The sequence below is a fragment of the Bos indicus x Bos taurus genome, chromosome 14 (assembly GCF_003369695.1).
Source record: "Bos indicus x Bos taurus breed Angus x Brahman F1 hybrid chromosome 14, Bos_hybrid_MaternalHap_v2.0, whole genome shotgun sequence".
NCBI lineage: Eukaryota > Metazoa > Chordata > Mammalia > Artiodactyla > Bovidae > Bos > Bos indicus x Bos taurus.
Genome location: NC_040089.1, coordinates 3,526,060 through 3,545,871, shown reverse-complemented (window position 1 = coordinate 3,545,871; position 19,812 = coordinate 3,526,060). Strand labels below are relative to the sequence as shown.

Sequence of the window (19,812 nt, the reverse complement as noted above, 5' to 3'; positions counted from 1 at the left end):
CAACATTAAGAATAATGTTTGCTCTATATATATTCTTTATAGATATCCTTTTATTAGGTTAAAGAAACTCTTCTAGACCTAGATTACTAAGAGGCTTTTGTGGGAGGGTTGGTTTTTTTAAAAGTCATAAAAGGATGTTGACTCTTATCAAAGACTTTCCCCATATGTAAGAATTATATGCTTTTTCTTCTTTAATTTACTAGTGTGGTGGATTCATTGATATCTTTTCCAATGTAAAACCAACCTTGCATTCTCTGGATGAATACAGCTTGATCGTGGTCTTCTTTTACACGTTACTGAATCTGTTTGCTAACATTTAGATTCAAATTTTTGCATCTACATTGATGTAAGATTTAGCCTAAAATTTTCTTTTCTTATGCTATATATGTTAGATTTTGATATCAAGGTTATACCAGCCTCATAAAATATATCTGAGTGCTTTACCATCTTTTGCCATGTTCATAAATATTTTGTGTGGCACTGGAGTTTTTTGTTCCTTGAATTAGAATTCACTGGTAAAAACCATCTGGACCTGGAATTTTATTTTTGAAAAGTTTTTAAGATTTTTAACAATGGATTTGATTTCTTTAATGGTTTTAGGATTATTCATCCTATTTATTACCAGAGATTTTAATTTGTATTATATTTATTAGAAATTTTATATTTCATTTATACTTTCAAGCTTGTTATGAATGTCACCATAATTTCCTCTTATTCCTCAACAATATTCTATTGTTATAAGATCTGATGTTCCCTCTTTATTTGTAATGTGGCTATTTGTGCCTTTTCTTTTTCCTTTATTAATCTACTCAGAGTTTTCTCAATTTTATTAGCCTTTTCAAGAAACAACCTTTGGCTTTTTGCTATTGTGGCTCTCTTTCTTATTTTATTAAGTTATGATCTTATCTTTATTATATTCTTCTGTTTTCTTTGATCTCCTCTGCCATCTCTTTTAGCTCCTAGAGATGGTGCTTTGTTCATTAACTTTCACACTTTTCTCTTTTGAATATAAGCATTTAAGTTTATAAAACATTCCTCTAAATACTGATTTATCTGCGTCATACAAGTTCTGATATACTTTTGTTGCTGTTCAATTTCAGTATCTCCTACTTTCCATGGCGATTTCTTCTCTCAACTCTGAGGTATCTAGAGGTATTTACTAAATTTCAACTACATGAGAGCTTTATAATTATCTTTTGGTGATACATTTCTGACTTAGGTATACGGGGTTCAGATAACGCATCCCTATGGTAACAGTCCTCCGACTATGTGTTACTGTTCAGTTGTGTCCAGCTCTTTGCGACCCCCTGGGCTGCAATACGCCAGGCTTCCGTCCTTTGTTTTCTGAAAGTTGACTTTTAAGCCAGCTTTTTCACTCTCCTCTTTCAGCCTCATCAAGAGACTCTTTAGTTCTTCACTTTCTGCCATTAGAGTGGTACCATTTACATGTCTGAGGTTGCTGATTCTTCTCCTGGCAATCTTGATTCAACTATTTACACGGCCATAAAGCAAATCTTGCATGTGCTTGATATATTTTTCTAGGCTGCTGAGTATTCAGTGTAAATGCATTAAATCAAATTGAATGATGGAGTTTTACAAACCCTTTATATCTTTAACGATTTCTGTCTTCTCCGTCCTTGAGTTACTGTGAGATTTGTCCGTGTCTCCTTGCGGTTCTACCTGGTTTTCTTTGTGGATTTAAAGTTGTGTTATTGGTTGCACACATAACTGGAGTTATTATAGGTGTCCTGATGTTATTACTCTTGTCATCATGAGGTTATTATTTTTATCACTTGAAGTACTTTATTTTTTACTTTAGACTCACAGTTTATTAGGATTTTTGCTGGTACATTTTTTCCAATATTTTATTCCAACCTACTATATCCTTATGTTTTAGTGTCTCTTGTAAACATCATAAACATGAATTTGTGGGTTTTATATCTAGTCTTTTATCTGGGATATTTAGTTTATTCCAAGTACTGATATGTTTACTTCTATAACTTATTTTATAACCACTTCTAGGTGTTACTTTACTGCTCTGTGCCCCATGTTTTTCAACTGTAATATGGGGGACAGTAGTATCATTATGATTGCCATTTTATTTGTTCTGTCATTTCTATTTATTTCTTTGGTCCTTTTTCTTTTCCTTCTTCTTTTTGATTGAATAATTAGTTTTCCTTATTCAATTTTTTTGGAGAAACTTGTTTAGAAGTTGTTCGTACTATTTCTCATTCTCTTAATGCTGATCCCAGAAATTGAAACTTCCATAAACCCAGCACCAAAGCCTAAGTCTATGTTACTCAACATCTTTATCCTCCTCCTGAATCTTTATAATTGAAATTAAAGCAGTTTTTAGAAAACATTGATTCCAATCATCCCCTTACCAAAACCTGTTATTTTTCTATACATGTCAATTGTTTTAATCATTATCATACAGTGAATGTCTGATTTAGATTTATCCACACGTGTGCCCCTCAATCCGTTGTTCCTTCTTTCTTGTGTCTCTGACTTTCTATCTGGCATCAATTTCTTTCTGCTTGAGATTCATTCTTCAGAATTCCTGTTGTGAGGTTTCAGTGGTGGAAAACCCTATTTTTGTTGAAAGTATAATCATTTCACCTGTTGAAAAATACTTGTACCACTCAGCGCATTCTCATTCTCTATACCACTGACTTCTGGACTTTGTTTTTGCTGATGAGAACTCAGTTGTCAATCAAATTGCCACTTCTCTGAAGGCAATTTGTCTTTGTCTTTCTAGCTCCTTTTAAATCATCCCTTTGCATCTGGTCTTTGAAACTGTATTATTATATGTCTATTACATCTTTAAAATGTTATGTGACTTGGAATTTATTGGGCTTGTTACACATGTGGACTTGTGTCTTTATCAGTTCTGAGAAGTTCTCAGTCATTATGCTTTCAAATACTGACTTTTCTCCATCCTCTGCAACTACTTCTCTAGGAACTTGATTAGATGTATATGAAGGTGTCTCACTCTGTCTGCTGTGCTTCCTTAAGTCTCTTTCATATTTTTTGTTCTTTCTGGGCTGCACTTATAACGTCTTCAGCTCTTTCATTTACTAGCTCTGCCCCAAGCTGGGTTTAATATACTCTCCAACCTATTCGTTAAGTATTTAATTTCAGCTCTCTTTTTCAAGTATAGGAGGTGGTCCATTTGATTATTATTTTATGATGTTCTAGACCCATTATAATCTTCTTTTTCATTTCTCATAACATATAAAGCATACTTATTTTGTAGCCTGTGTCTGATAAATCCAATATCCTATCCCTCTTCAGGCCTGAGTTTGCTGCTTTTATTTCTTCTGGCGCTCACACATGATGCATTGTTTCCTTGTATATTTAATGACTTTCTTTCTTTTATAACTCTGAATTATTCATGTTCCTTGTAGAAATCCTCAGAGATTTGGGACAAGAGTAGATTCCTCCAGAAAGGATACATTCTCTTCTGTAAGATGTCTGATGTGTGTACATATCTAGGATCATTTTCAAATTAATGAACAACTTGAAGTTTGGGGGTGGCTTTCCAGGACTGTGCCTCGGAGGGCCAATTTGGGATGGAATCAACGGGTTGAGTCAGGACAGTTTCATTTCCATTCTCTGAGTTTGGTAGGGCTCCCAAATTACTGGGGAGTGGTCTTCTATTAGATTTCTTGCCTGGTGGGCTCTGGGGTTTGTCTTCCTCCTTCCTGTTTCATGAGGCTGCAAAAACTGATGCTCCTGCTTTGGAAAAACCCTCCAAATGAAAGTTGGTGTCAGTTCATCGCTAGCCTTTTTGGATTCTGCCTACACACAGGTACCAGGCTGAGTATCTCTTACTTTCCTGCCAGCTTGTGGGTGCACTCGCAAACATGTTTTTACACAATTACCACCGTTTTCAGTTGTTTTCAATAGGAGCTTGGTCTGGGCCTCTGCTCCATCATGGTGACACCCTCTTTTGATCTTTCCCTATCATCTGTCTTAATCCCTTAAGTCACTGTTCAGAGGCCCCAGGAACCAGGGGTTGACAGGCATAGCTCAGCCTCTTCCTGCTTACTGGGACCAGGCTGGCTCTTCAGACCTCAGAGACCTCAAACAACGACTGCGTTGTGTGAAACCACCCACACTTGCGGCTTTCACTGGACTACACAGTCATGGAGCTCACTCCTTTGCTAGGGAACCCCTTTCCCAGGTGAGCACCTGCATTAGAAACGCCTGCCTCGTGTTCTCTCACTTCACCTCATCAATGAACCCGTGCAGAGGCCTAGTGGAGGACAGTGAACTCACATGCTCAGCTCTGCGATTCCGGGCACACGCCAGGGTGTGGACGGGAGGACATGCAGGCAACGGGAGGGGGGCGAAGTGGGAACCAGTATTCACAAGGAGTTGCTCTCACGTGTAGAAAGGTTGGAGATCAAACAGAACTCTTAACATGAAAGTTCCCATGAAATAAGTATTTTCATCTCCATTTATTCAGATGGAAAAAAAAAAAATCGAGTCCAAAGTGACATGTCTGAGGTCACAAGTTGACAAATGGCTGAGTCAGAGTTCAGTACCTGGGGCATCTTCCCGTGGACCCAGACTCTGCTCGGTGAATTTCGGATGACAGAGTCTGACGGTGGGGTGATTTTAGGGTCGTTGCAGGCCTGTCCTGCCTGAAGGGACCAAATGTCAGGAGGGCAAGGCCAAGCCGGCTCAGCTGGTGGGATGAAAAGGACACGGGCTATTCCTGGCTTAGCCGCCTCTGGCCCTCGGAGGGAGGAGGGGTCCAGACACGGAAGCTGTAGCACTGCAGGGCCCGGGAGCCGGCAGTCTGGGACCTGAGAACCAGGATGCATCGTCCAGACGGCAGCACCTGGGTCTGCTGCCTCAGCCACACAGCTGGAACGCCCCAGCCACAAAAACGCCCCACCCCTGCTCTACACGCTTCCCTGGCTCCTGCTGGCCCCACGACGGAGCTCCAGATATTCACGGTCCACGCAGGGCTGCCCTCAGGCTCGACTCAGTTCACCTCCTCCACCGTGGGAGGCATTCGCGACACAGGCCTCAGCTGGGTCACCCTTCGGGGTGCCTGGGTTCGTTCCAGCACCCACTCCTCGAGGAAGCCTTGCGACTTCTCTCTTGGAGCATCCGGTAACTTCTCTGATAACTGCTGTATTTGTTTGGGAAACTAGAAAACACTCGCAGTTCCCATGACCCTCTTCAGGTTTGATAGTCTGCTAGAACAGCCCAGAGAATTCAGGAAAACACGTAACTTATGTCGACCAGTTGATTATAAGTGACATTACAAAGGATACAGATGAGGAGGCGCCCAGGGCGAGGTCTGGGAGGATTCCGGGTGCAGGCACTTCTGTCCCTGTGGAGCTGGCACAGACGGCCTCTGGCTCGTGGACGTGTTCACCGACCAGGAAGCTCTCCACACCCACCGTGGAGGGCGTTCTAAGAGGGCTCCATCCTGCAGGCTTGATCAATTAACTTACCCTCTAGCCCCTTCTCCCCTCCTGGACAGTGGGGGTGGGACAGGAAGGTCCAAGTTTCTGGTCTCACTAGGCCTTTCTCGTGACCACACTGAAGCCACCCAGGAGCCCACCCAGAGCAGCCTCTTCAGAACAAAAGTTGCTCCTGTCACCCAAGAAATTCCAAGGGGGTGAAAGAGCTGTATCGGAGGCTGAGGGCAGAGACCCAGTGTCTACTACGTCACACTTAGCTGATCCTGGAAAATGGCTGTGGCAAGTCCCCACTCTTGGCCCCCAAGGTTCCCTGGAGTTCCCAGTGCTCCCAGGGCTCCCAAGGCCAGTGTCTGATCTGTTCACAACTGAGGACGGGTGGTGTTCAGGGATGACCCCCTGCAGGATGGACACACACCGGCCAGCTCATGCCGCTGGGGGCGGGCCGGGGCAGAGGCTGCCTTCTCACTCCCCCCAGGGTCCTTGGGGATGTCAGCCCTGGGGACCCGCAGGTCCTTCTGCACTGGCTTGTCCCTGCCCTGACCCCTCATTCCCCCCTTGGGGGTCCCCCACCTCCCAGACGCGCTTGTGTGCCCCGGGGCCCTCAAGCGAAGCCCCTCCCTGGGCTGGCCTGTACAAGCAGCCAGCTGCGTGCCCTGGGCAGGCCTCAGGAAAAGCAAGGCCCAAGAGGGTGGAGGCCGGTGCAGTGGGGGGAATGGGCGCCACGGGCCTCGCGGCAGCTCTGCGTTTGCACCAGTGCTTCCTCCCTGCCACCGCAGGGCAGCTCAGCCCCGCTCGGGGCAAGTCAGGATGCCCGCACTCAGCCCAGCTCCTGGCAGACGACAAGCCGCCTGCAAAACCACCAGGGGCAGCCTGGCCCATGAGGTGCGGGCTTAGGCCCTGAGATAGAGCTGCGAGTTCCCGCCTTCTCCACCGGTGATCCCGCCAGAGAGACAGACTGAGACCCGGCTCAGGCTACCCATGGCCCTGAGCTCCGTCCCCCCGGAGTAGGCGAAGGCAACCGTCACGGGGGGTGGATCCAAGGCTGGTTACAGGATTCCCACCTCCAAGCTTCACCTCGACTTCTGGAGGCCAGTGTCACCCCAAACACCTTCCCAAGTGTGTGTGTATCAGTCTCCCCGTCTGCATGAGGCAGCGCCCAGGGGCCCAGAGTGTTCGGGGACTGCCCAGCAGGGCCGGGTCCCCGCCACACCTGGCTCTGGGAGGCGCTGACCAGGAGACACGTGCAGCCCATGGAGGTAGGCCCAGGAGCTCTCTGCTGCCCTGAGCCTGTAGCTCTGCTTGAGAGGTTTTCTAGCCAGGGTGCACCAGTCCCTGTGAAGGGGTGCCCGTCTCTGAAATCTCGGGGCTTCCAGCGGCCTCACGCCCCAGGCCCACGACGGCCTGCTCCCTGCACCTCCCGCTCTGCTCCATGAGTGGGTCAGCCATGGCCCTGCTGCCATGAGGAAACGGGGAGACCCGGGAGCCTCAGACACCTCTGGCTTCTCCCTAGCCCCACTCTGTGCCTTGGGACCCTCACCCTCTCTTGGGCCCCAGGACACTGCTCAGGACGGGCAGTTTGCTGGACAAGGCCTGCCTGAGGGTGCCTGGATGGGGGTAGGGGCTTGGAGCCCACCTGGAGTGAGGGCTGCAGGCAGGGGGCAGGTGCCCAGGGTGGGGGCGCTGGGTGACCCCGGGAGCTGTGAGGGGGAGTAAGTTGTGAAGGCAACCATCACAGCGGGGGTGGGTCCAAGGCTGGTTACAGGACACCCACCTCCAAGCTTCACCTCGACTTCTGGAGGCCAGTGTCACCCCCAAACACCTTCCCAAGTGTGTGTGTATTTCAGGTGTGTGCTGAGTTGCTCAGTCCTGTCTAACTCTTTGTGACCCCATGGACTATACAATCCATGGAATTCTCCAGGCCCGAATACTGGAGTGGGTAGCCTTTCCCTTCTCCAGGGGATCTTCCCAATCCAGGGATTGAACCAGGTCTCCCGCATTGCAGGTGGATTCTCTACCAGCTGAGCTACCAGGGAAGCCTGTGTGTATCTCAGGAGAGGAAGTGAAAGGCTGGGGAGGCCAGAGCCATCCTGGGGGCTGGGGGCCACAGTGTCGGGACTCGAGACGGTGTTTACAGAGACGAGAACATGCTTGGGGAGGGGCTGGGGTTCACAGGGACAGACGGACATGGCTCCAACCCTGCTGGCCACTGGCCATGTGTGCCGTGGGGGGTTGCAGGAATCCCTACCTGAGCTGGGGGCTGATGAGCTGAGGGGGCGGCCGCCTGACCGCACTGGACAAGCAGAGGCAAGGATGCAGGTGACCAGCAGAGAAGCAAGGCAGGCCCTTTATTGGAGAATCTGTCACTGATACACAGACACACACAGGCCACACCCCTGAGCCCGGCCTGGAACCAGCCCAGGGCCCAGGACAGCTGACGCAGGGGTGTCCGCTCCCCGGGGGCAGCAGGAAACTCCGGTGTCACCCACGGTGCCGTCTCTCCCAGCTCTGCTGCCTCGGGATCCCCAGGAGAAGAGCCAGCCCTCGGGGGATTCCAAGGGCCGAGGGGGCCGGGGGAGGCTCCCCAGACCCGCCCGGGAAGGGTCCCTCCCTCATGCTTGCCTTCTCTTCCTACCGGCTAGGTTGTGAACCCCAGGTCATGGGAACAGGTGCAGGGACCCCAGGCCTGGGCTGGGTGGATGGGCCACACTCTGGGGTCTGGGTCAGCATCTGCCTTAGCCCAAGCTCGCAGGGGGGCCCCAACGGGCAGGGTGGGAAGGGGCAAGGCTGCTGTGTGCAGGGGCCCCTGCGAGTCCAGAGAGGACGCGGCGGGCAGATGTGGGGGCTGCGGGCTGGGGGCCGGGTGGCCGGAAGGAGGGGATGGATGTCACGGCAGTGGCCGTGGCCCCATCCCTGGGGAGGGGGGCCTCTGGTTGTCTCTTCCTGCAGGATCAGGGACCCAGGACGGGGCGGGCTGCTCAGGCTTGAGCCTCCAGGGCGCGCACGTGCACGCTGGGCAGGCAGAACCAGGATGGGGGCAGCTCCTTGCTGGGGCCGTCCTCGTGGAACCGGATATGGAGGAAGAAGTCGCCCGTGTAGAGGAAGAGGAGCGCCCCGAGGCAGGCCGCCTGGCCCGACGGCTGAACCTGAGAGAGGAGGTGGAGGTGAGAGCCAGGAGCCATGGGGCCCAAAGCCTGGGGAGACCCGGGGCCGACCGGGTGTGGGGGTGGGGGAGGGCCCCCAGGCCTGGCTCCATGACCCTCCAGGGCTTCTCTGTGGTGCTGCCCCCGGCAAGTCCCTGAACCTCTCTGCGCCTCAGCTCCTGTCCCGGGAAGGAGCTGACAGCACTTCCCTCCCTGGGCTGCCTGGGGGTCAGTGAGCTGGGGAGTGTTTGGGGCCAAAGACGCCTGTCCACCCGTGAGCGGAGCGGGAGGACCGTGCCTCGTGACCTCATCTGCTCCTCTGGGCACAGTGACTGCTGAGCAAGGGGGAGCTGCCCACAGCGGGCAGGCCAATGGTGCCCTGGATGCCCCACCCCAGCTCCTCAACAGCCCCGCCTCGCCATCGTGGCCCTGCTCCCGGGACTCGCGTATGGAGGCGTGAACTTTCTGGGGTCTCCAGGAGAGTCAGGCGAACGAGGGTCGATGCGGACCCTCTGCGTCTGCCGCCCCAGGGGAGGGCCCCACGCACCTTGTCCAGGTAGAAGGTGCCGGAGCCCACGAAGGACACGGCGTGGCGCAGGTCATAGCTGTGCACGCCATTCTGGTGGTCCTGGAAGGGTACCACGCTGAGGGCAAAGGGGCCCACGCTGCGCGGGCTCCGGTTGGTCAACCGCACCTCCAGGCGCACCGGGTCGCCCACCCGGCAGGCCGCCGCCTGGCAGTCACAGGGCTGTCCGTCCACCAGCACGTCTGCAGGGAAACAGGGCGCCAGAGCGTCAGGGCCCCGTCCGCCCCCTGCCCGCCTCCCCTGTTCACGGGCTCCTCCACCCGCCAGGGCTGCCGCCTGCGCTGTGCCAGCCTGGGGCGGGACACCTGCAGGGCCCAGCGCCTGCTCTCCTGACCTGCAGGCTGGGGGGTCCCGGGGGGCCTCCTAGATGCCCCCGGCTGGAAGAGCTAAGCTCTGGCCCTGACCCCCAGGGGCTCCTGCAGGTGGCAAGCAGCCAGGAGAGGGACTTGGACCTGGAGGGGACCATGTGCAGGCCAAGGACCAGGCAGGGGCCGGGCCAGGTGGGCCTTTATGGAGTCACCTGCAGGGTGACCTGCCTAGAGGCCCCCGTGAGGGTTGGGCTGGCCCTGGGGGCACCAGGGAGACGTGCCAGCAGCTGGGGGGAGGCCTGGGGGTCACGGAGCAGGCTGAGCACTGTCGGGCAGGGGACAGGGAACAAGGGGCTGCGTGGGGTGGGGGGGGTCAGGCAGGCAGACGGGAGAGGCCACGCTGTGACCCCCGAGCAGGCCGGCCGGAGGACTGCTCTCTGGCCTGGGCACAAGGCACAGGCTGGGAGGTCAGAGGGACGAGTGTCCTGAAAACAGGCAGAGGAGGGAGGAGCTGAGCAGCTTCTCCCGAGTCCTCCCACTCGCCCTCCCTGGGCCCCGGCGTCCTCTTCTTTAGGAGGTAAGAGGAAAGTCTACTTTACAGAGGTTTTGTGAGAACCAGAAACCTGAAAGCAGTGGGGCTGGGGCGCATGGCCACCCTGCCGGATCATCACCGGCGCCCACACCCACCCTGGGCGGCGGAGACTGTGCGGGCGGGCCAGGTCCCGGACCGGCTTTAATCCCCAGCCCACAGGGACAACTGGCATTCATACAGCTCTTCCAGGCCCTTCCTCACCTCGGCTGGCGATGAATGCGGATGGGGGCAGGTGAGCCAGCGCGGCGCCGACGCAATGCACAGAGAGCGCCCGGGACCCAGTCCTGCCAGCCTCTCCTGGGCCGCTGTGTGCAGGAGGGCCGAAGACCACAGCCTACCTGCCGGCGGGCCACATGCAGAACCCGGAGGGTCCCAGCCCCAGGGAGGGAGCCCCCTAGAGAGGTCAGGAGGGGTGTCCCGGCCTGGAGGCCTGTCTCCTGACCCTCAGGCTGTGGGGGAGCCATGCACCAGAGACCTCGACCTGGGGGTTCCTTGGGAGCGGTGGGTGGGACACACAGAACTCAGCCTTCTTCCTGAGAGACCCCCGGAACCCTGGGCCTGTGCCACCCAAGTGGGGGTGTGGGAGACAGAGTGACACCCCCAAAGATGTCCATGCCCTACCCCCTGGAGCCTGAGCAGGCTGTTCCCCAACATGGCAAGGACCCTGAGAAACCGAGTAGCTCGGAGCATCCGGGAGTCCGATGTCATCATCTCTGAGGTCCTTGTAAGGGCAGGAGGGGCAGGAGAGAGCCCGGGGAGGCTGTGTGGCCGGGGAGGTGGAAGACACTCAGAATAAAAGGGAGCTTTGACCACAGGGTGGCCACTGACACTGGTCTCCAGGGCCCTGCTCGGCCCTAAGCCAGGTTCTCCCCTCCCTGTGTTTCCAATCACACTGCCTCTCCACCCCAGTCCTGCAGGCCCAGCCCAGCCCGGCCCCGGGGTCTCTGAACCTGGGCCCCCCTGGGAGAGGCGGCCTCTATCCGCGCAGCACAGCGCCATCCTGCCCAGCACTCCCTCATGCTGCATCTCCTGGCCCTCGGCATCTTCTCTCAAGTTCCCTTGTTTGCCCACCTGTTTGTTCACTGTCTGTGTTCCTCTCTTCTTGCCCCAGCACCTGGGCTGGGCAGGCGCCCTTCTATTTCATCTTTGTTGACCAAATCAATGGATGAATCAGAGAGTGGATGAGTGGGCTTTGGGGCTGGGGTCAGTTCAGCTCAGTTTAGTCGCTCAGTCGTGTCTGACTCTTTGTGACCGCATGGACGGAAGCACGCCAGGCCTCCCTGTCCATTACCAACTCCCGGAGTCCACCCAAACCCATGTCCACTGAGTCAGTGATGCCATCCAACCATCTCATCCTCTGTCGTCCCCTTCTCCTCCCGCCTTCAATTTTTCCCAGCATCAGGGTCTTTTCAAATGAGTCAGTTCTTCGCATCAGGTGGCCAAAGTATTGGCGCTTCAGCTTCAGCATCAGTCCTTCCAATGAATATTCAGGACTGATTTTCTTTAGGATGGACTGGTTGGATCTCCTTGCAGTCCAAGCGACTCTCAAGAGGCTCAAATCCCTCTCAAGGGGCTCAAAGGACCCTTGGACCCCCCTGGAGCTCAAAGACACTGGGCCAGCCCCTTGAATGTCCCACAGAAGGGACCTCAGAACCAAGCTGCTGCCTCCCAGCTCTGATCCTGACTCGCACACCAGGCTTTTGTGGAGGAGATTCTTCGTGCAGGAGCAGCTCATGTTGTAAGAAACCTCCTGGGAGCAGATTAGCCTCTTCCCTTGGAGCATTAAATCGGGCCGCAGTCCATCTCCTCCGGCCACCCCCAGCCCGCTTCTCCTTCACTTTTAATACCAGCCAGCATCACGGACTTCATTCTATCCGGCCCAGGATCCCTCCCGAAGCGGCTGCCGAGTTTATGCTACAGCACGTCGCCAGGCTCTGGCAGGAACACGGCTATAAATAGAAGGCGAGAGGAGGGAAGGGCCTGCGGGGCCCACTCCGACGAGGGAGGCACGGGGAGAAAAGCAGCTGGCCAGTGCCAGCCAAGGGCGGCCACTGTGGGGATGCGGGGCGGGGTTCACGCGGGGAGAGCGCGCGGAGGGTCGGGGAGCTGCCTGCACCCCGAGGCTACACCTGGAGGCAGAGTGAGCACGACGTTGTCCCCCTGCCCCCCCATCCAGAGCCTCACCCAAGGCCAAGAAGCCTCCCGCAGCAGCCTCACGGGCTCCTGGAGGGCACAGGGCACAGGCGTGGTTTCCACGGGTTTTGAGCAGGGGTGCTGAGGTGTAGAGAGGAGACGGGGCTGCCAGGGCCCTGACGGAGGGTCTGCCACCCAGAGGCGGGGGCCAGGTCTTTCTGCCTCGGCTTCCCCTCTCTCCCAGGAGGGGTGGGAAGAGCTCTGCTTCCCCAGGTGGGGCCAGTTTTAGACCCCCGCCCAGCCTCACCGAACGCAGCCTCTGCTGCACTCTGTGCCTGGAGGGAGCTGGCCTTCCTGGTGCCCAGGAGACATGGGGCACAACACTCACTGCAGAGGGTTCCTGGCTCAGAGCAGCCTAGCAGCCGGGGCAGGGCCCGAGGGGAGGGGGTGTCCGGGCTCGGCCTTTGCACCCAGGCCCCTCTCCCTCCCCACCTCCCCCCACAGGCACTGCCCGCCTCTCATCTCACCATTACCGTTCTTGGGGATGACAGGAGCTCCTGAGAGCACCCTGGCCACTGTCCTAAGGTTTCATCATCTCACACAGTCCCCAGTCCAAGCCCACCAGGTGGCACGACACGGCCTCACTTACAAGGCACCCTGTCCCGGTGGGGAGAGGCCCGTGGCCATCCAGGTACACAGCTGAGCACTCAGCTCCCTCAGGAACCCTGATGGCCAGAGCATGCGTTATTTTTCATACAGCTTTATTGAGATTTAGTTCACAAACCACAGCTCACCCACTGAAGTGCACAATTCCATGGCTTTTCATCTATTACCAGATCTGAGCAACCATCACTACAGGCAACATGAGAGTGTTTTCATCACCTCCAAAAGCAACCCCCTACCCCTTCTCCATCCCACCTGTCGCCCACCCCCGAACAACCAGGATTCAAGCTTCCAGTTCTACAGAACACCCCAGTTCTATGGACTGTCGCACCAGAGTGGGGAACCACTCCCTTCTCCAGGCGATCTTCCTGACCCAGGGATCAAACCTGGGTCTCCTGCATTGCAGGCAGATTCTTTACTGTCTGAGCCACCAAGGAAGCCCCCATAACCACACATATTTGGTCTTTAAGAGCAGGCCTCTCTCCTCGAGTGTGATGCTGTTGGGGCTCAGTCTGTGGGCATCTATGCCTTGCTCCTTCTCATCGTGGACACACCACAGCTGGTCGTTCACGTGTTTGTGAATGGGCACCCGGGTGCCTCCGCCCTTGTCTATTGTGAACAATGCCGCTGCGGACGCTCGAGGACAGTGTCTGTGTGGACACAGTTCTCCGGTCCTCGAGGGCACACACCTCGGAGCGGAATTGCCGGTTGGAGTTGCGGGGGGTGGGGGGGCTGGCATTTAACCGGCTGCGGGATCACCAGGCTGTGCTGTGCAGCAGTGGCATGACCCGCAGTGTTCAGATTCTCCACGTTGCTCCCGGTACTTGCCCCACCCACCTTTTCTGTCCAGCCATCCCAGCACATGGCACAGTGGCATCTCCTGCCAGAACCGTGCCTGGCCAGACTGCTGTGGCCCTCATGGTCCGCAGGGTGGACGTGCGTCTCTGCCCTCTGACCCAAACACAGGTTTGCAAAGGCCTTCTTTCTGGTCTTATTCACTCATCTCTCCCTGGCTGGGAACCTTCTGGAATTCCAATCCCTTAACCCCACTCATCCTCTGGGGCCTGGGGCCGGGCTGAGGGCTGGGATGTAGACTGGGCCCCTCTCCCTGTAAGCACGGCAAAGGACAGAGGGCTTGGCAGATCCAAGGCCAGCACAGCGTGTCAGGACCCGGACTCCAGAAAGGCAGCTGGGAGCAGGGGCTCCAGAACCAAGAGGAGGGCTGGGTGGAGACTGGAGCCTGAGGATGGCAAGTCAGGGACAGGCCAGCGGTCAGGCTGGCCCTGCAGTGTCCACGGCGTCTCTCCATACGGTCCACGGAGTGGGTGGGTGTGAAGGCTAGGGGTGGGCAGACGCTCCTGGCACTTGAGAGACACTTGCCAAATGGCTGCGAACAGTCCGGCAGTTCTAAACCACTGTGGACTTTTCAAAAGAAAAGACCTGCCTGGCGGCTCCCTGGAGTTGCGCTTCCTAGGTCTGTTCTGGCGTGTGCGTGTGAGTGTGTGTGTGCGTCCAGGACCACGGGCACTCTGAGGCATGGACAATGGGCAGGGTGGGACTCTGGGTGGAGCCTACACAGCATGTTCCCCTGGGGGCTGAAGGAGACACAGAAAACATCAGCAGGCCCCAAGGTCAGAGGCAAGTCACTTTTCAGTGGTGAAGAGGGGGGCTCGTGGATTTCGTGTTCAACTGACTCATCTAATGGTCCGCTCATTCCTTCCTTAGGGCCTGGCTCCCACAGTCAGTGGTGGAGGCCTGTTCTTCCCCTGGAGCCCAGACTCCCAACAAGGATGCTGTTCCAGGCTCACCTTTCTTTCTGGGGTTTTGGTTTCTTTGACAAAACTGGATGGCTAAGCAGACTTACGGTCTGATTCTGGACACAACAGAATCTTTAGAGACACAGGAGGAATGAGTGAGGGGAAGGCCCGAGAGGAGCCGGAGAGAGTCAGGTTCTCAACAATCTACCAAATGGGCTTCAGCTAAGATGTATTTGAATTTCAAATTTCACAAGGCACACACATTTTTCTAGTTGACATAAATCTTGGATGGGCCTAGATTTTAGAGCCAAATTTGATTCAGGCCAGGCTAGGTTTGAGAATTAATCAAGCTTTGTCACCCTTTAAATGAAGTGCAAAAAAAGAGAAAAAAAAAAACCCTCAAATGAGAAAAGAACAATAGCTGAGCCTTGGGACGTGGGCTGAGAACCAAGGCAAAGCCCCTGGCCAGTGAGTTTTGCTTCACCCTCCTCAACACCAGCTGTCCTTGGGAGAAGGCACAGGCGGACCTAGCAGAAAACCCTGTAATTTCCAACAATGCAGTAAAAAGTGGTGACCTTCCTCTACTGCAAATGTAGCAAGTTGCTCTGTACACAACCAAGGCAGTAAGTCTTCCCTGGGTACCAATGAGAGCCAAGTCACTGACCTACTCTCTGTGGCTATTAGGAAGCTCAGAGACAAGAGTGTATTGACCTAGGGTACCATGTGGGCCCTCAGCACCCACATTTCAGCTCACACGCACACGCATGCACGCACACACAGCCTCTCCTAGCATGCCCACTCCTCCAAGTCTTGACCAACAGGACAAATATGGTTTCCCTTAGTCCAGAAGTTTCCAATGTTGTTTTGCTCCTTTCCTGAAAGAGTTGGTGAAAGAGGTTAGAAGCGCAGAAATGCCCTGCAGGTGGGGGTGACGGTGTTCTGGGAGAGGATCTTACACAGAAACAGGCAGTGGCATCTGGGGAGGACGTGTGAAACCACGCAGTCCCCCTGCACCTACCCGGCCCTCAGCCTCCCTCCCTGAGGGAAAGAGGGTGGGTCCTTCTGTCCGCTGTGCGGGGCTCAGGCAGGGCGATGTGATGGGAGGGATGCATCAGGGGCAGGGCTGCTCCCGGGAGCTCAGCTCGGGCTGCCCGGGCCCCAGGGTCACGGGCTCGTCCTGCCCTTGGGCGCTCATCAAGGTGGGCACTGCGTGAGCCCAGGGCCCTGCTCTCAAGGCGCCAAACGTCGTGTGTTTTTAACAGTCACTGAGGTAGCTAATTAGTTCATAAACCAGAATGCCTCCTCCCCAGCACCCGGGGAGGGAGACCGCTCCAGACCCGCACGTGTAATTACCCTCCAGTTGAGAACAGCTCCTGAGGAGCCGTTTGGCTCTCTTGGGTAAATAATTTACTTTTACAACTTTTCATTAAAGATTAAAGGGAATTAAATTAAAATTAAGGCGAGCTGGAGTTGGAGGGGGACGCTAGAGGCTGGGAGCTGGCTCGTGGAGATGTTCTCAGGCTTCCTGAACACGTCCGCGCAAGGGCCGGTTGGTGGGGAGCCCCAGGCGGCGTGGCCCACGTGGACCGTGGCTGCTGGGGACCCTGTGAACCTGCTTCAGTGACGGGGAGAAACACACTCGGCCCACACCACCCACCGGGTCAGGGGTCCCCTTGCCCGTGGTTTCCCCGGGCTGTTGGGCCAGGCGAGCAGGGTGGCAGAGCTCAGACCACGTTCTGGTTTCGGGAGAGCCAGAGCTTCTGCCTCCCCTGATGCAGCCAGAGGGCTGGGGTGCGGAGCCGGGAGACGGCTGAGCTCCAAACCGGGGCAGAGGAGTGCCCGATGGGCTCGAGGGGTGACGGCGGGGACCACGGGTGAGCTGGGAGACGGCTGAGCTCCAAACCGGGGCAGAGACATGCCCGAAGGGCTCGAGGGGTGACGGCGGGGACCACAGGTGAGCCGGGAGACGGCTGAGCTCCAAACCGGGGCAGAGACATGCCCGAAGGGCTCGAGGGGTGACGGCGGGGACCATGGGTGAGCCAGGAGATGGCTGAGCTCCAAACCGGGGTAGAGGAGTGCCCGACGGGCTCGAGGGGAGACGGCGGGGACCACAGGCAGCAGTGCACGCAGCTCAAGGCCGGGTGGGTGAAGAGCCTGCGTTCGGGGCAGGGTCTTGCTGGAGGGTGCTGCGCTGCGGGCCGGCCCTCTGTCTCCTCCCTGGCAGCGCGCCCCAGCCCCCGGGGGCTCAAGGCCCTGCCCACTGGCCCCGTCCGCCTGGGGGCCTGCTGGGCTGGCCCTTCCCTCAGGGAACACTTGCCCTTGAGACTTTCTGGCGGGCGGAGGCTGGCTGGGTGCTCACCAAACCAGTCCCTTTCCCCCAGGGCGCAGCGCCCGCAGCAGGCGAGGATGCGGGCCTGCGTAGGGGCCAGGGGATAGTAAGGGGTACAATGACACACGCCCTGCAAAGCTGGCCCACAAACTCATCCCTCCTGCAGTCCCTGCTCGGCCGAGTGACAGAACTAAAGATACTGAGCCAGGTCCGGGGAGGAGCCACAGGATAAGGACAGCGGTGTGGTGGGCGGGGCCACGGGTGGGCGGGGCCAGAGACACCCCCGCCTCCACCCTCCATGAGCCCCAGACAGACCCCACCACCCACACCACGAGACATAAAGTAAGGCTGCTGTGTTGGGCCCCTGAAATTTGGGGCTGTTTGTTATAGCTGTGCAGCTTCCAGGCCTTCCAGGGCTCGTCTATCCAAACCGTCTCCTTTCAGAAGGGAAGCTGGGACCCGTACGGAGCCAGTGCGCCCAGGGCCAGGCTTCGAATCCGATGCTGGGTGGGTCCTGGAATCCGGGGGGCCCGTCCCTTCCTCTCTGGAACAGAACTGCCTTTTGCACAGTGAACACCATCACTGCAGGCTGGAGACAGGGCCTCCATTAAGTCCTCTGCCTTCAACCTTCTCTTTCTGGACAAGCACCTCAACCGAAGATAAACCAGGGGAAACAACAGGACAAAAGAATGAATGCTGTGCCTGCTGGCTGGTGGCATTATGCAAAGACATCATTCTGAGGACAGCAGAGAATTTAAAATGACTCCGCTGTCCCCGAGCAGCGTCTCTACCTTTTTAATCTCTCGTTTTTCATCTTCTCTCAAGACTTTCTCAATAAAGCAGCGATCACTGCCACCCAGGCAGGCCCCTCCACGGCTCCCGTGGCTCTGCGTCCAGCCTGGTCCTCCCCACACAAGGTCACCCCAGCCCCGGACCATCTCCCCTGCAGGGTCAGACTGCACAGGTGGCTGCTGGCGCCAGGAGGATAGGGAGGAATCTAAGACCTTCCTTCCCAGATGAGAGAGCTGAGGGCTGGAGGGCGGGGGTCATCCCAGCGGGCATGGGAAGGGGCTGTGCAGCTGGTTTCATGCCACTGGGCCTTTGCACAGGCTGTTAAAGCTGCCCTGTCTGCCTGTCCAGCTCAGCCTCACCTGTGCTGCGCTCAGCACTCGGCATCTACCTGGAGTCCTGCCTGCACAAAAACGTACGCACGTTTCCCTCCATCCCCCGGTGCCCAGCAGGGCCCGGGCACCTTGGGTCTCCGCAGGATTTGCAGACCTTCTGCTGTCTGATAGTGGGGCCAGGCCTAGAAGCCAGGTCTCTGGATTCCTGGGTCAGTCCAGAGGGTCGGAGGGTGAGGGGGAGACAGCCAAGAAGAGAAAGGGTTTCCATTGAGAAGATGAAAAGGGTGTCGATACAGGCTTGATGGCCTTGGGAGTGTTCTAGACCAAGCTGAAGGCCGCCTGCCGCTCCTCCTCTGCTTGCTCTTCCCCAGCGCCCTGTGACACCCATCCTGCCATCCATCACCTCCTCACAGGACCCCCGATACTCTCTGCCTTGCCAGCTCCTCTGGCCCTTTCCAAAACTCGGGTCGAGCAGCACTCTCTCCAGGAAGACTTCCTGAACCACACCCAGCTTTGCACTAGGCTATATCATGTATAGCCTCATGCCAGGGTTTTCCGTTGACACGATGTCTCATTGATTTGAAGCTCATTGAAGGTGAGCTTTTTGAAGGCAGGGCTCAGGGTTCAGTCACTGAACTGATGAATGAACAAGGCCTGCCTATGGCTTGCCATGTGACCTTAGGGAAATCACTTAACTTCTCTGAGCCTCTGCTTGCTCATCTATATACTACATGGGAGGAATGAACCGGATGGCTTCAAGACGGGCTTCATGGTGCCCAGGCCTGGGCTCAGCCCTCCAGGCCCACTTCAGACCATTCTCTCTACTGAGCCAGGGTGGCATGTGGGCTCACTTGGCATCTAGTTGCTGTGCCAGGACTGTCCCCCCACACTCCCCAGCCCCAGTCTCAGCCTTTTTGCACACGGCCCAGGGCCTGACCCCTGCCTGGTGCTCGATCAACATTTATCATGTCAAACGGACTCTTTAAGCAGTGACAGCCAAAGCCTCCCATAGACACGTAGCGTCCCAGAGCACACAGATCATTCGGGAAGGACACAGGCCACAAGAGAACCTACCACAAGAGAACCACTGGGATCGGGGTCGGGCCACTCCTGGCCATGAGAAGGGGCACCCGTTGAGCCCCCGGGGCACTGCCCTGCCAAGACTTGGCCACCAGCCCTTTGGCAGGTGGGCTAGGGGCTCAGGAGGAGGCGGTAAAGGGGACCCCCCGGACCCTCTGCCCAAGCCAGGGCGGGCAGCACCGCAGAAAGCCCCTTGGTGGAGCTCTCAGTGTGTGTGTGTTGGGGGTGGGGGTGGGGGTGAGGCCTGCACAAACCCACTGCTCCTGTCCCGACCCAGGGCACAGGGGTCAGACAGGGCAGGGAGACTCCAGAGCAGACCAGCCTGCAGACGATGGGCCCGGCCGGCTGTCCACGTGGCGAGGACCTTGTGCTGGGCCTAAGCACCCTCACCAGAGGCGACCCTGTGGACAGAAGCCCTGACCTGGCTTCTCAGGCAGGGCCCTGAGCATCCCAGAGGCTCCGGGGGGCTGACACACATGAGGGTCCAGGCTTTCTTGGACTAAGGCGGGCCCCCTGAAAATGACTGCGGGCCAACCGGCTCCAAGGGGCCCGGATCCCAGGGGCCCATGCCAGCTCCCGTCTGCTGCCCTCCGTGCCCCCTCCACTGGATCCGCGCCCGGTGGAGGACAGGTGTCCGGGGGCCACCGCCTCTCCTA

The 19,812-nt window shown here is 56.1% G+C and overlaps 1 protein-coding gene across 3 annotated transcripts in view; it reads right to left on the bottom strand.

Moving 5' to 3' along the window:
• Positions 1–7,757: 7,757 nt before the first annotated feature.
• The window catches only part of TRAPPC9 (trafficking protein particle complex 9), a 389,597-nt gene continuing 377,542 nt past the window's right edge, over positions 7,758–19,812 (bottom strand). For all 3 annotated transcript variants that reach the window (XM_027560766.1, XM_027560765.1, XM_027560768.1), the window contains 2 exons: positions 9,132–9,352; positions 7,758–8,587 (listed from right to left, as the gene is read on the bottom strand). In XM_027560766.1, the coding sequence (XP_027416567.1) occupies positions 8,420–8,587; positions 9,132–9,352 (389 nt within the window). In that variant the 3' untranslated portion in view covers positions 7,758–8,419. The remainder of the gene's footprint in view (positions 8,588–9,131; positions 9,353–19,812) is intronic.